Source organism: Adiantum capillus-veneris, chromosome 1 (genome assembly GCF_014529385.1).
Source record: "Adiantum capillus-veneris isolate H3 chromosome 1, ASM1452938v2, whole genome shotgun sequence".
In the NCBI taxonomy this organism is placed as follows: domain Eukaryota; kingdom Viridiplantae; phylum Streptophyta; class Polypodiopsida; order Polypodiales; family Pteridaceae; genus Adiantum; species Adiantum capillus-veneris.
Genome location: NC_140931.1, coordinates 21,177,459 through 21,192,352, shown reverse-complemented (window position 1 = coordinate 21,192,352; position 14,894 = coordinate 21,177,459). Strand labels below are relative to the sequence as shown.

Below are 14,894 nucleotides of genomic sequence, written 5' to 3'. Positions count from 1 at the left end.
TGATGTTGAGGAGCCTCTGACTTTTGATGAAGCACAAAATTCAAAAAATTGGATGGCTGCCATGCAATCAGAATATGATGCACTTATAGAAAATGACACATGGACTTTATGTGATTTGCTTCCTGGCAAAAGGCCATTGGTACGAAGTGGGTTTACAAGTTGAAACGCAAGCCGGATGGTGAGATCGATCGCCATAAGGCTCGACTTGTTGCAAAGGGTTATGCACAGCAAAAAGGCATACATTATGAAGAGACTTTTGCTCCCACTTGTCGTATGACTGCTGTGCATTTTCTATGTGCATTGGCAGCTCATTTTGGTTGGGATGTACATCAATCAGACATTGTTACTGCTTTCTTGAATGGTGACATATTTGAGGAAGTTTATGTAACGCAGCCTCGCGGTTTTGTCATAAAAGGACAAGAGGACAAAGTGTGCAAATGTAACAAGGCTTTGTATGGGTTGAAGCAATCTCCTCGTGCTTGGTATGAGAAAGCTGACACTCATTTGGTCAAACAAGGCTTTCGTAAAAGTCCAACAGAAAGCACATTGTATGTAAAGCGTGAGGGTGATGTACTTCTCATTGTGGTTCTTTATGTTGATGATTTGCTGATCACTGGACCAAATGAGAGACATATTGCTGAATTTAAGGCTGATTTGAATGCTACTTTCAAGATGAAAGATTTTGGGTTGTTGCATCATTACTTGGGTATATAGTTTAAGCAGTGTGATGGTAGTATTGCCTTGTGTCAGAAAAGTTACATAGAGACATTGCTATGTAAGTTTGGACTTGAGGATTGCAAACCTATTGCCACTCCCATGGAAACAGGTTTGAAGTTGAGTCGACATGATGTTGGTGATCCTGCTGATGTCACTCTTTACCAAACTGCTGTTGGCTACCTCATTTATGTATGCAACACGAGGCCAGATATTCAGTTTGCAGTCTCACAGGTCAGCAGATTTATGCATAGCCCAGGGTCTAATCATTGGCAGGCTGTCAAGAGGATTTTCCGCTACCTTAGTGGCACTTTACATCTTGGCTTGTTTTATCCCAAGGGGGGATCATTGCCGCCAGACTTACATGCTTTTTCGGACTCAGATTGGGCTGGTTGTTTTGACACGCGAGTGTCCACAAGTGGTTTTTGTTTCATGCTTGGCAGTTCATGTATATCATGGTTGAGCAAGAAGCAACCTACTATGGCAACTTCAAGTTGTGAGGCTGAGTACATGGCAGTCTTCATAGCTACGGTTGAGTGTGTATGGCTCAGATGCCTTATGGTTGATTTGGGTGTTGGACAGGACACTGCCAACACTATCTACACTGACAGTCAGAGCGCATTGGCAGTTGCGCGGAACCCAGTTTTTCATGCTCGCACAAAGCACATTGAGGTGCATTACCACTATGTCAGGGAGAGGCTCTCAGTAGGAGAGATCAGCTTGGCTTATGTGCCAACACAGGACAACCTTGTAGATCTTTTCACAAAGGCATTGTCTCGTGAGAAGCTTGAAGCTTTCCGCAAAGCTTTTTTGGGCTTACTCCCCTTTGTGGACTAATCCTGTCCTCAGGGCATGGCACTTCCCTTTACTCATGTGCCAGCTCTCGTTCACCGCATCACTCCAGGGGGGATTTGTTACCATATACATGTGGTAGTGATGTGTGTGAACACACTAGGACCGCCGGGGCATTTTTTCCCTCTTTAGGAGGTTTTTTCCCCCATGCATTGTATATACGTCCATTACTCTAGGGCTATCTATCTTTCCATTGCACACTAAGAAACACACTCTCTATTGTGTGCCTTGAGCTTCCTTCGTCTTCTCCAAGCTGTGTGTGTTTCTCTGCAACCCTAATTCCAACAAACTTAATTGATGGTAGCAACATAAACATGGCACTTAGTTAACTTGGCATGAACAAAACTTTTGCAAGAGAGAGATTTTAGAGAACATGAAAACAATTGAGGACTGGATTTATGCGGAGCCGGTCCCCCCTACAATAGGCTTTTGTATTATAGATTCTCCCATAAAGAGAGAGTTGGTATAATACAGTCTTTGTGTTCCCTTGTGACCTTGGTGATGCTATGAAGGTGAAAAGCTTCATGCATCACGAGCATAACATAAACTTTGTAAAAGAATTAACTATCCCAAGGCCTCAAACACCTTCGAAGGTGGAGAGAGCTAGCGGGGAATGAGGGTACGGAAGAGGAAGAAGAAACATTCCATAGGATAAAGGAATAGTTCCTCACTTATCATTACTCTTCTTGCTTAGCATAGCATAATAGCATAGTAATGAAGATGGATAAGATGGGAAGCTTAAGCATTGAAGCATGGCTCTTGGGTGGATTTGCATTCCATAGTCAAAAGTGTTGGTGTAGGCTCTCACTTTTCAACAAGCTTGGAGAAGGAGATGGAGTTCCTCTACTTTCACCAAGTGAGAATGTTTTCAAAATGAGTGTGTGAGAGGGTGTATACCCCCAAGAACCCCCTTTGCTTGCTTTGGTGGACCCCTCTAAGCCTTGCCAATCACATGCAGAATGCATTTCAAGCAGCATGGGTAGCATTGGGACAAGTGTCCTCCTTATCTCTTTGAGATAGAGAGTTTGAAAATATCTAGATATTTGTTGAATTGAACTAGAAGCTCATTGGACCCCTCTTTACTACTTAGCCAAGCCAAGGGGGACCGGCTCCGCATAAATCTAGTCCTCAATTGTTGTCATGTTCTCTAAACTCTCTCTCTTGCAAAAGTATTGTTCATGCCAAGTTAACTAAGTTACCATGTTTATGTTGCTACCATCAATTAAGTTCACCCGCTATGCTCACAAAGTAATCGCACAAAAGTGTTTTATCTAATTTCCTAATTTCGCTACTCTCAAAGTTCATAAGACATTTCCATTACAAGTTTGGTTGGTTGTTCTTGGTTTTTTGTTGACTTGAGATGCTCTATGTTGAGTTGATCAATGACTTGATGCGTGAAGACTGTGGATATGAGGCCAACAATTGGGAGACCACAAAGTGGCTGGGAGTGGTCTTGGCTAAAAATATGAGGAAATAAAGCTAGAATGTGATCAACCATTGATCATTCAAGTAGGTTATGAGTCTCAGACTCTCAAACTTGCAAGGGCCATATTGTGCATATACAAAGAGGCTCTCCCTAAGGGCCCCACTATGCCACTTCACAAAGGGAGTGGGATCCAAGCTTGATTGTAGCTGTGATGTTGATTGTGGATACAGGGATAGACTCAAGAAGCATTGGTGAGTAAGAGAAAAAAATATTCTTTTGTAATTGGGGACAATGTAGATGATGTAATGCATAAAGTGCAGCCTTCCAAGATTGTCCCATGACGTGGGACATTGATGTTGTTGGAAAGCCTCATTAAATTGATGGCCAAGCATTGAGGTAGTGCAATATCAATTTCTGAACTTCAAGCCTTCCAAATCTATAATTGTAGTCCCTCATTCGCTTCATTTTTAGCTATGCTTCTTAGATTGCCCTTGCGTCAGCCGCCTGCTCTCCTCTAATAGCTTAACACTAGTCTTGTAATTGAACACTTAAGTGTCCTCAGACACAAACGATCGTGTTTTCCTACCAAAGTTTTTGCATTTTATTTGTCAAGCTAGAAAGAATTTTTTAACACCTTGCTTCTACCATAGGTTGGTTACGAGGGAAAGAAAACATTGAATTTTCCTCCACGTCAAAATACAAGCCCTATGGAGAGAATTATGGTAAGTTCTAAGTTGTAAATTTTAGTTAAATTTCAAGCTCTTTTACTTTTAAAAATCATAAAAATCCTATGTATTTTTGTAGAGATGACTTGTTTTATGTTTGTAAAATCCAAGTGTTAGTGTTACAAAATAATGGAATGCCCTTCAAGAACTAGTTTTCAAGACACTTGCAAGTTATATACATAACCTCATACTTGAGCACGTGCTAACTAAGAGCAAATTTTGGCCTTCCAAAGGTCCTCTCATCGATTGGGGCTATTCTAGTGTAGTTTGACAACTACAAATGACTATATATGTTGAAACCAAGAAATTACTTCTTTTTTTTGGCTCCCTAATTTAGTTAAATCTCATTGCTTGAACTTTATCTTGAACTCTTTATTGTGTAAAAACTCTTGAAAAACTTGAGTCCTCCACAATAACATTGAAACCAAGTTTTTATAGTTCTACAATGTATATGTGTGTATCTTTGTGCAAAACTGCACAACAAAGAGAGAGAGAGAGAGAGAGAGAGAGAGAGAGAGAGAGAGAGAGAGAGCCTTACTTGGATATCTACTTCATCAAAATCTTTGCAACTTCTTGCTTCATCCAAAGATCTGCAATTGCCTCAGCTCACATTGCATCTTTTAATATCCATGACGGTTGGTAGTTTAAGTGTTTTTAAAAGTTTAAGTGTTTAAGTTTAAGTATTTGTCGTGTTGAATTTCTTGCACTCAACATCGGCAATCCTCAAGATTGATTACATCCAACCTTCACACACACACACAACACATGGACACACACAATCCACAAAAACTCTAATGTTGTGATACATATAGCATCAATTTATACGAAAATCCAAAGATTTCTATAGGTTTCAAAAATGTAGTACTTGTTTGAAATTTTTTCATGCACCTAATGTCACACAATAAAGGAATTGCAGTCAAGATTTGTGCATGCACCATGTGGTTGGGTGGCAATGTGATAATGTGCAAGGGATTACAAGGAGTATTTAATGGTTTGAAGGAGAATTTGACATATATGAAGCAAATGTATGGCTAAACCATGAAGAAAAAAACTAGAGCTCAGCATTATAAGGCTACACAATATCTTTGAGAATGTCTCAACAAGCTTTATATATGAAGAAATTTGAACAAGCACCGTCCACTAAGCATGAAGAATTTCAAGGTGGGACATACTTTTGTATTGTTGACATCAAATGGAGACTTTAGATGAAACTTGTGTTCAAACCTCGAACAATTGTCACATATATCCTTGTATGAATGGTGTACTAGATTGGCTATTGGGTTAAGGACAAAGTATATGATGCATGGGACACTCACAACTTGTGCTTCTCATAGTGTAATGCTAGGGACATCAATTGGAGGGGGATATAATGCCCGGGGCAGTCATTTTTTAGAATGTGTATGATATCACGTTAGTTAACCGGAGAGGATTATTAAAAGATCAAAATGTATACATTAGAGGGGGGTGGGGGTTTTTTAAATAGGCTCACAGTGTAAGTATAGTATGTATATTGGGGTATTATTAATTACCTCTTGAACGCACGTGATATAGAGATTTTTTGATAAGTGACTGCCCCGGGATATAATGGTTAAACGATTTCTTTTCTTTGAAATAGAGTTAACCCTAAATAGTCGCATCAAGGAAGGGTGTTGAAAGTAATGCCTCAAATCTAACACGATAGTAGTTCCTAGTTGATAGCAGGTCACAATTTTTAAGAGTAAATATCTATCTATGGTGAAATGGTGTCTAGAATCTATTTGTGCAGTGAAAATATGTTTAGATAGTACTTCCTAGCAAGTCACAATCCTTATAGTAAATATCTATCTATGGTGAAATGATGTGTAGAATCTATTCGTGCAGTGAAAAGGTGTCTAGAATATGCATAGTCTCAATTCAAATTTATAGAAGCCTATTCCATGTATCATTAGTGTTGAATAGTTAGAGAGAGTATGTTGTGCCTCGTACAACTACGTGGCAACCGATTCTACATCATGTCATGCGCAATAGTAATTATTTATTTGTATGATTCAAAGGCTCATTTGTAACAAGTACTAGCCGATGCAAACGCACTATCACTAATTGATTCTTCTCTCTCTAATCCCAGATCACAATGAGCTATAGACTATGTTTGATCAGTTAGTACTACCTCACCATCTCAGACATTACACAAAATGCGTACTACACAATCTAGCAATATTCAAATTATCCTTCACACAATCTAGCAATATTCAAATTATCCTTATTTGATGTATGCTCTTTGTAGACATGCCTCATATACTGTTGTCATAATCAATGCATTTGATGTATGATCTTTGTAGACATGCCTTGTATGCTCCTATGCTATCATGATCAATATTTTTGACAAGTTTAACACATATATGTTATGTTTATAACATTTCATGAGGATCTTAACAATGTTTTGGAAGCCGAGAGAAGCTCACCCCTACACAAGGTACATTAGGTTGCTTGAGCACTTTTTCAAAACCTTGTCATTGGATATGTAAAGAAGGAGGTAGGTGCTATTATGTGTGAGGCGTATGCCTATCTCCTTGCTTCACATATTGGATTATATGCCTAAACTTGCTAGACTTTTAGAAAAATTCTAGAAGAAGTTTACTATAGCTTTGCCTATTGGTTAAAAAGCAATCATATTGGCTATGAATTAAAAACCAAAAATATTCTATTAAATTATGTTTAGACATCTCGTCCGCTACAAAATAATAGCATACATGTCTTTCCTTCATCTAGAAAAGGCTTTTCTTATAGAACAAGCCAAATTTGAGACGATCTAATGCAAAAAAAAAACAATTACATTGATGAAATCGGGGGAAGAGATAAATGAGTTAGCAAATTCTACAATTTAAGACTTTCTTGGTTAGAATAGTCCATTTCAATGTTCAGGGCATGAATAGAGTTGCACAAAGTAGAAAAGCTATACAATCTTTACGAGAAGCAAGTGCTACATTTTAATGAAATATGTGGATGATCAAGTAAAGGGACAATAGTAGAAATAACTTTAAGGGAATCACTACAATCTTTAGTCAATTACATGCACAAAAGGTTCTAATTCGAGTACCTAGGTATGAGTAGCAGATAAGAGAAGATATAAAATCTTTGGGGAAGGAAGGAGAGGGGGGGGGGGGGGGGGGGGGGGGGGGGGGGGGGGGGGGCGAGAAGGGGTCGGGAATGGTCAGTGAATTTCCTTTCCCCGTAAAAATAGCGACCCATTGGCGACCTACGGAGGCAAGCAACCATGGGGAGGTATTTTTACGAGGAGAAGGGCACTCACTATACATTTCCGATCGTCAAAGTCGGGGGGAGTGGGTTCAATAAGTCATTATCTTCAAGCATAGAGAAGAATTACGTGGGTTGAGTTGGAGTGTAATTATTGGAGCAACCAAGCGATTATTCCGAGCGTTGAGTTGCCATGCAATCATTGGCAATGATTGGAGGCAGGTGATCATTTGAGTGCTGACGTGTTGCATGTTTGACGACTGCAAGGTAAAATTCAGCTGAGGAGACTCATGTTGATGGACGGTGCATACTCCATGCCCCATGACCCCCGATTGTGACGAAGAGGGGAAGAAGGGGGCAGGGGGTTGGGGGGCGGGGGGGTTGGTTTCCATGGGGGGATGAAAACTATGTGGTTTATTAACAAAAAAGAAAGGCGTCCAATTACAAATACATTGAAGGGAAAATTACCAAAATACCCCTCTAATTTGTGAAAATTTCAAAAATACCCCTCAAATTTCCAAAATTCCCAAAATACCCCTAGTTGTGAAATTAAATCTCTCCAAAGATTAAAAAATTTGAAGCTTTTCATAAGAAGACTCATTGCTTATCAATAAAAGATGCTAAATCCAAATTTTGAGTTCATTATGTAGGCTTTGAAGATGAATTGCTTCATTATCTTTAAACATAATTGCCTTTTTTGGCGAGATAATCTATTACAAATTACATGCTAAACACGCAAAGCGGATCTCAAAAGTCAAAAAGGAATAAAGATTAAAAAACCTTGAACAATCTAACCAAAATAGATACAAGGGTATTTTGAGAATTTCCACAAATTAGAGGGGTATTTTGGTAATTTTCCCTACATTGAAAGGTCTATTCACTATAGGTATTACAAAGAACTACATTACTTTCAGAGCCGCAAGTGCTTTTTTGTTCTTCAACAATGACGTGAAGCCTAGGAATGCTAGCGGCCACACTCTAGCAATAAGAAAACAACCAATGCAAAGGATGAGATAGGGAACTACGGGATCTACTCACAAGAAAGGCCTTGCGAAGAAGGTCAATACAAGTGGAGAAGAGAACACAATGTCAGAGATAAGAAGCGTCACAAGGGTCCAGGGAAAGTCTCAAATCTGAAATAAAGATAGCAAAAGTGGCCAATTCCCCAAATTTCTCTAACTTTCTCTCCTCTTCTTTAAGTGAATTGATTACATCCTGCAATACTAGTCTCAAGAAAAGAATTGCCCTCAAAGATAGTGTTCAAATATCCTAGATCTTATCTCTCTAGCCTCCCTCGTACCCCGCACGACCAACTATGTACTTTTGTCCTCGCGCGATAAATGGAGGACACACACATGTATATTTGATTTGTCTCATAGGCCGACTTCGGACTCTATTAGACAAAAAGATCTCTCTCTCTCTCTCTCTCTCTCTCTCTCTCTCTCTCTCTCTCTCTCTCTCTGGTTCAACAAATGCTAGCTCCAAAATCATAAGAACAAATACTAAAATGCATTTGAAAATGAGAAAATAATGAATAATTGAGATCAAAATTTCTTGTAAGGGTCTTGTTTCTTTTTCAAGATAATAACATCATTTGTTTCTCTTATGAGAATTTTCACCTTCTTTGACAAGGTGCTCTTCAATTGCATGAAATCTGTCTTTTCCTTCTCTTGTGATTGTAAAGCCAAGGTTGTGAAGCCATCTTGGAAGCTTAAAGCTTGTAGTCCAAACCCGAGCCATACTTCCATGCATCAAAGCGTCTCCGCCACACAAATTGCTCTTTTTTTGGCATCTTAGAGATTTGAGGTCTAGATATAAGCAAGCAATGCAATTGTAGAGAGAAATTAGCTCCAAATTCAGCTTTACTCAACAGGGATTGATCAGCTAAAAAACATACACTGAATATAGTAACTGGAGAAGAACTTACAAGAGCAAAGGTGTTACAGTTGTGCTAAGGATGCTGTAGATTCCGAGCCATGTGAAGTGGGCTATCCACTCTAATATTGCTTGCAAGCCAACCTAGCTCCCAGAAATCAGACCATTAGTCTTGAGCACCAAAAATAGCCACATTACGCAGTACTTTGAAGCACAGAACACGAAGGACATGCAAATCAGTAAGGCAGCCTTTTAAGCAAAAAAATATTAATGTCACTAACTTTGAGACACTATTCCCATTAGTGTAAATTAACCCTATGATCAAGACTACTTTCCTTGTTATTTATCTTAACCAGAGTTTTTATATATACCTTCATAAGGCCAGACTATCAAATGCCACCTGCGAGCAGACAATCTGGGAAAAACAACCATTTATAACTTGTTTAAGGTAAATTTGACCCTCCCTTTTTACGCTTAATATGGTTTTCGATTTAAAAAAGTAGTATACCCCTAACTTATTATATAAAGTTTGGACGCAAGTGACTGGACATAACAAGAAAAATCAAATACGACTTTCAATTGCATAAAGAAATATCGAAAGGGGCGCCAATCTTGGAGGCCCACAGGGTGTCGGTCTCGTGTGCGTAGTGACATTCTAATCGCTGGACGCATTTGTGTTCTCTTTTCTTCACAGCTCTGTGTGAAGTCAACAGGTAATGGAATTAGTACCGCCCTCTACTATGTGCAGGCCGGTTATATAGTCTAGTTTCCACAGACTCATGACATTATGCGCACGATGGGCTTTTTTGATGCATGGATTAGAGGGGAGTCAGGTCTCTATAGGTGTGCCCACAGCCAAGCGTTGCTAGCAAGGGGAATAGGGAAACAGTTCATGCTCACACGGTGAAAACAGCAAGAATTCCCTCTTGCCCCCTTCCGGTTCCTCTTCTATGCTAAGATGATAAGTAGATTTTTGACTTCACAGGAGGTTTGTGTGGCCTACAGCTGCCTATTCAAGGAGATGAGCTTTTGGACGCGGAGTTTGCTAATGACTCGGGCATGTTTCCGGACAACCAAGAGGCCAAGTTGAATCGGTATGAGCAGTCTCTTGAGGTGTTCTATTGTGCGTTGAGAGCATTAAGTAACTAGCGGAAGCGACTGGCTTTCTCAGTTGGTTATGCTCCTACACCCGAGTGGTCACCTAGAGAGGAATTCAGGTGGAGGAGGAAACTGTTACATTGGAGTTCGGCACAGCTCTCTCTTGTTGGCAGGGTTGTAGTGGCCAATCAGGTGCTTTTGGCTACTATGTGGTGCATCACGTCTTGCTAGATTTTCTCGAGTTCCTTCATCAGCCAATTGGAGAGGTTGATCAGGAACTTTTTGTGGTCACGACGAGACAGTCTACTAGGGCCAAAGTTTCTAGGTAGGTCATCACCTTACCTTGCCATCAGGGAGGGTTGGGATCATCGACCCACGGCAGCTCCCCGCTGGATGGGGGCTTTCACTCGACTGGAGATCCTCATTTCAGTTAGGGCTTGCTCAAACATAGGTTCACGCATGGTCTTTGAGATTCAAAGAGGGCCGCCTCCATAGAGTCACCACCGAGGCACCAAAGGTGGCCGAGCGTTGCTTTTAGCAAATCTAAGTTGTGGGCATCAGTGGGAGGGGAGGACTTGTGTTATAGACCCATACCCGTCAGCTCTTGAGATAGACAAGTAGCCACCCTCTGGTGCGAGTGCAATGTGGGATCCAAAAGAGTGGTTTTGGAGTGATCCTTTTACTCCAGCAGATCATCCGGGGACCCCATTTTTTCACTACACAGCATGACTGGAACATCACATATTGACAGTGTGGAGAGAGGCTCGTCCAGTTGCAGTGGACCATTGGCAGGAGGAGAGTCTCACAATTGAGTTCTTAGCAAACTGTTGGGGACACCTATGGAACAACAGACAACTGACGAGAGTCACTATGTTTCAGTGGCTAGTTGCCCATCGAGCTACTGCAGTTGGAAGTTGGTTGGTGCATAGTGGTCACTCTGTGATCTACTCAGCCTACGACCATCCACTCAAGACATTGTCACAAAGTGATGACGTGGCTGCCCGGTCTGCAGGAAACCCTAACCCTAAAATCAAAAACCCTAACCCTAACCCTAACTAGCTGGTTGCTGCGGACAGGAATGCTGACGTGGCTGCCGTACCGGAAATTACGGAAAAGCTGACACGTGGCAGGGCTGTACGGACCCCGTGATTTGCGGCGGGATTTACGACAGGCTGATTTTGCTTTTGGCTACGCCAAAGAGAGAAAGCTGGAGATTTTTGGATTGCTTTATTTCCACATTAAGCAAGAGAAAGAGAGAGAAAAAGCTTTTGCTTTATTTTGAAAGCTTTTTAAACTTCGAAGCTTTTTGGGGATTTTGATTTTCAGCTTTTGGGGCTCTCCTTTTGGCATCCCTTGTAACTTTAAATATGTGAGCAGGCCTCTCACAACTCAGAGCATATGGAAGCAAAGTCTGAGTGTGAGCGCCTACCCGCACTCTTGTACTTTGAAGTCAGATTAATACAAAAAGAAATACTGAAAGGGACGCCAGTCTTTGGGGCCAATATCTCTAGGCACGGAACTCCGTCGGGCCAGTGTGAATCAATTGTGAATTGTGAACTGTTTTGAAGTGGTTATTTGGTGCTGTCGCGGTAGATTCTTGACTTGGAGTGTCCAAGTTTGTTACAATGGTATCAGAGCACCGCCGATTTCTCTTCTACAGGAAATCTGATCCCAAAGTTTTTTCCCGCGGCACCTATGGCTTCACACAAGGATCAGTCCACTCCCTCTGCATCCAGAGATGCAGCAAGGGATCACAACGAAGATTCGGGCAAGGAGTATGGCCCGCCTCGGCCTACTCAGGCGGAGCGTCAAGAGATGGAGCGTCGTCAATTTATCGGTGATGCAACAATGATGATGCTCAATTTTGCGAAGGACCCAAAATTTGCAAAATATGTGAGCGAGACTTCTTTTCAGGAAGTGCATGCGCAGTGGCAGAAAAGCACACCACCACCCCCAAAACCCGCTCTCAAAGAAACCTTCTACTCACAAGAAGTATTCAGAGAAGGAGTTAGAAGAGGTGGATGATGCACGGATTGCTCAGCTTTTTGATGCACAAAATAAAGCTAAAAAGCACGGCAAAAAGCAGATTAAAGGCACTGACTTCCCGGGTTATTTGGGTCGTCAGTCGACATTTGAAAAGGCAAAGAAACAGAAGAAGCGTGTTCGATTTGAAGAAGTACCCAGTTCTTCTTCTTCTTCTTCTTCTTCTTCTTCTTCTTCTTCTTCTTCTTCTTCTTCTGACAGTTCTTCTAGCTCATCTGACTCGAGCGAAGAAGGCCGCAAAGGCAAAAAGCGAAGCAAGAAACAACGCTTCGGAAAGGGCAAGAAAAAGGCAAAGAAGTCTAAATCTCGCCCAGTGAGTGACAGTTCTATAGAGGACTCGTCTATAGACAGTTCAGACTCTGACGACAGCAACTTTTATGCAAAGAAGAAGAATTTTTATAAAGCCAACCATTATGACTTTCTGGAAGATAAAAGCAAGAAGGTCCAAGAGTTTAAGGAAGGTGGACAGTCAATTAAATTTGACACGTTTTCGGGATATAGAGATGCTTCGAAGGCTTTGTCTTTTGTATAGCAGTTTGACATCGCTTTCGCGGGAGGACGCTACTCAGAGCACTCTAAGATTCGGAGAGCTGCCTCTTACTTTAAGGGGAATGCTCGAACTTGGTGGTCCACGCTTCTTTTAAACAAAACTGCGCTAGTTAAATGGCTGAAATTTAAGAAGCTTTTTATTTCTTCTTGGCTGACTCATCACTGCTTGAAACAGAAGTCAGCTTCTATGCAGGAGTTGATGAGTCATGCGATAAGGGGTTTTGCCATTCACTCTAGCAGTCTGACCTACCCCACCAATGAGGTCATGACACAAAGAGCCGTACAGACTTTAGCAAATGAAAGTAGAAAGAGAAAGAGAAACCTAGAAGCGAAGGATGCACGACCCAAGCTTACTCCTCAAGAGCGGGCTCGCTTCATTAGGGAAGGGAAGTGCTTTGGATGCGGGGAAACTGGACATATCTCCGCAAAGTGCCCTAAAAAGGCACAGAAAGGACAGAATGACAAGGACGACGAAAGGCCTCAGAGTACGAGAGCAGCTGAGGAACGTGGAAGAAAAGGCAAGATGAAAACAGGACTGGTTCCAGATTGCGTGGGTACCGATCCCAGCACAATGGACGAGAGTACGGAACTTTGCCGAGCTTGGAGGCCCTGATCTTCTTTGATGGAGGAGCCAAGGCCAACTTCATTTCACCGGAATTGGCGGCACGGCTCGAGATCACTCCTGATCGGATGGGACCACTTGCGGAGGCAGTTCTAGCGGCACCCGGCAAGGACGTAGCCATTACACCTGTCATTGGCAAACTTCGGTTGCATTGTCAGGGGTATTTGAGGCATGAGGACTTTTACATAATGCCTTTGAAAGGTTGTGATGTTCTCTTGGGAATTCCCCAGTACCACAAGAACAACACCGTGGTCGATTATCGGGCAAGGAAAGCAACATTGACTACAGAAAAGGGTAGAACCATTGTACTTGACATTAAACTGAAGGGCGAGTCTGTCCCTATTGTATCGGCTTCTGCCATTTAAAAATTAATGAAGTCCAATCTGTTTGTTTGCTCGATCTTTATGAAAGAGTTGAGTGATGAAGATAGGACAAATATGTCTGAACTTGATAAAGAACGCCAAGGTTTTCTCCACTCTCATGCCGATTGCTTCTTAGAGGGCCTGCCAGGCGAGTTACCACCTGCTCGTCCTGAAGATCATACCATTAATCTGATTCCTGGAAGCACACCACCGAACCGGCCACCTTACCGTGTGAGCCGCGCACAGAATGAAGAGATTATGAACCAAGTGAAAGACCTCTTGGAAAAGGGTCTTGTCCAGCCTAGTACTTCACCGTATTGCTCTCCAGTGTTGTTGGTTTTGAAGAAAGACGGATCTTGGAGAATGTGCATCGATTATAGAGCTCTCAACAAAATCACCATCAAGAACAGATTTCCGATTCCTAGGATCGATGATATACTCGACAAATTACAGGGATCCTCATGCTTTAGCAGGATTGATTTGAAGAGTGGATATCATCAAATCAAAATCGCGCCAGGAGATGTCTATCAGACAGCATTTCGGACAACTTTTGGGTTATTTGAGTTTTTGGTGATGCCTTTTGTCTTAACCAATGCTCCTACGACATTTAACCGGATGATGGACAGGATTTTTCGAGAGTATAGTCTATTTGTTGGCACTTTCTTTGACGATATCATTGTTTTCTCCAAGAATGAGGCAGAACATAGAGATCATCTGCTTCAGGTCTCTCAGGCATTACGAGATCACAAGTTAGTGATTAATGCAAAGAAAAGTGAATTTTTCCTACCAGAGATACACTTTTTGGAACACATTATGTCAGTAGCAGGAGTGCAAATGGATCCGGTCAAGATAGAGACTATCCGTGATTGGCCCGATTTGCAGAATGTCCATGAAGTTAGAAGCTTCTTGAAACTGTGTTTGTACTACAAGTGGTCATTCGAAGGTTGCTTCCCCTTTGCATATCTTGCCACAGAAAGGAGTCCCTTTCTCGTGGGGACCGATAGAGGTGACTGCCTTTTAGACATTGAAAGAGAAATTGACTACGGGACCAGTTTTGACTTTGTCGGACTTGCAAAAGTTAGTTGAAGTATATTGTGAAGCTTGTGGTCGTAGTCTGGGTGCGGTCTTAATGCAAGAAGGCCATGTCATTGCTTACGAGAGCCGATTGTTCTCAAGGCCGAAAATGAAAGCACAAATTTATGAGAAAGAGCTTTTGACGGTTATCCATGCTCTTACTCAATAGCATCAGTACCTACTCGGAGTGGATTTTACTGCTTTACAGACCATCAGAGTCTTGTCACAGAAGCAGCTATCGGAAAAGCAGATGCGGTGGGCGAACATCTTGTCACAGTTTCACTTCCAGATTGTCCATGTTCAGGGACAGAAGAATGTGG

General features: G+C 41.6%; 1 protein-coding gene across 4 annotated transcripts in view; it reads right to left on the bottom strand.

The window, feature by feature from the left end:
- Positions 1-8,441: 8,441 nt before the first annotated feature.
- The window catches only part of LOC147464399 (Lycopene beta/epsilon cyclase protein), a 77,968-nt gene continuing 71,515 nt past the window's right edge, over positions 8,442-14,894 (bottom strand). For 3 of the 4 annotated variants that reach the window (XM_086514641.1, XM_086514651.1, XM_086514659.1), the window contains 2 exons: positions 8,879-8,970; positions 8,442-8,759 (listed from right to left, as the gene is read on the bottom strand). In XM_086514641.1, the coding sequence (XP_086370767.1) occupies positions 8,663-8,759; positions 8,879-8,970 (189 nt within the window). In that variant the 3' untranslated portion in view covers positions 8,442-8,662. Of the gene's footprint in view, positions 8,760-8,878; positions 8,971-9,197; positions 9,242-14,894 lie in introns of all 4 variants that reach the window. The other variant, XR_015188430.1, reaches the window with a different exon arrangement.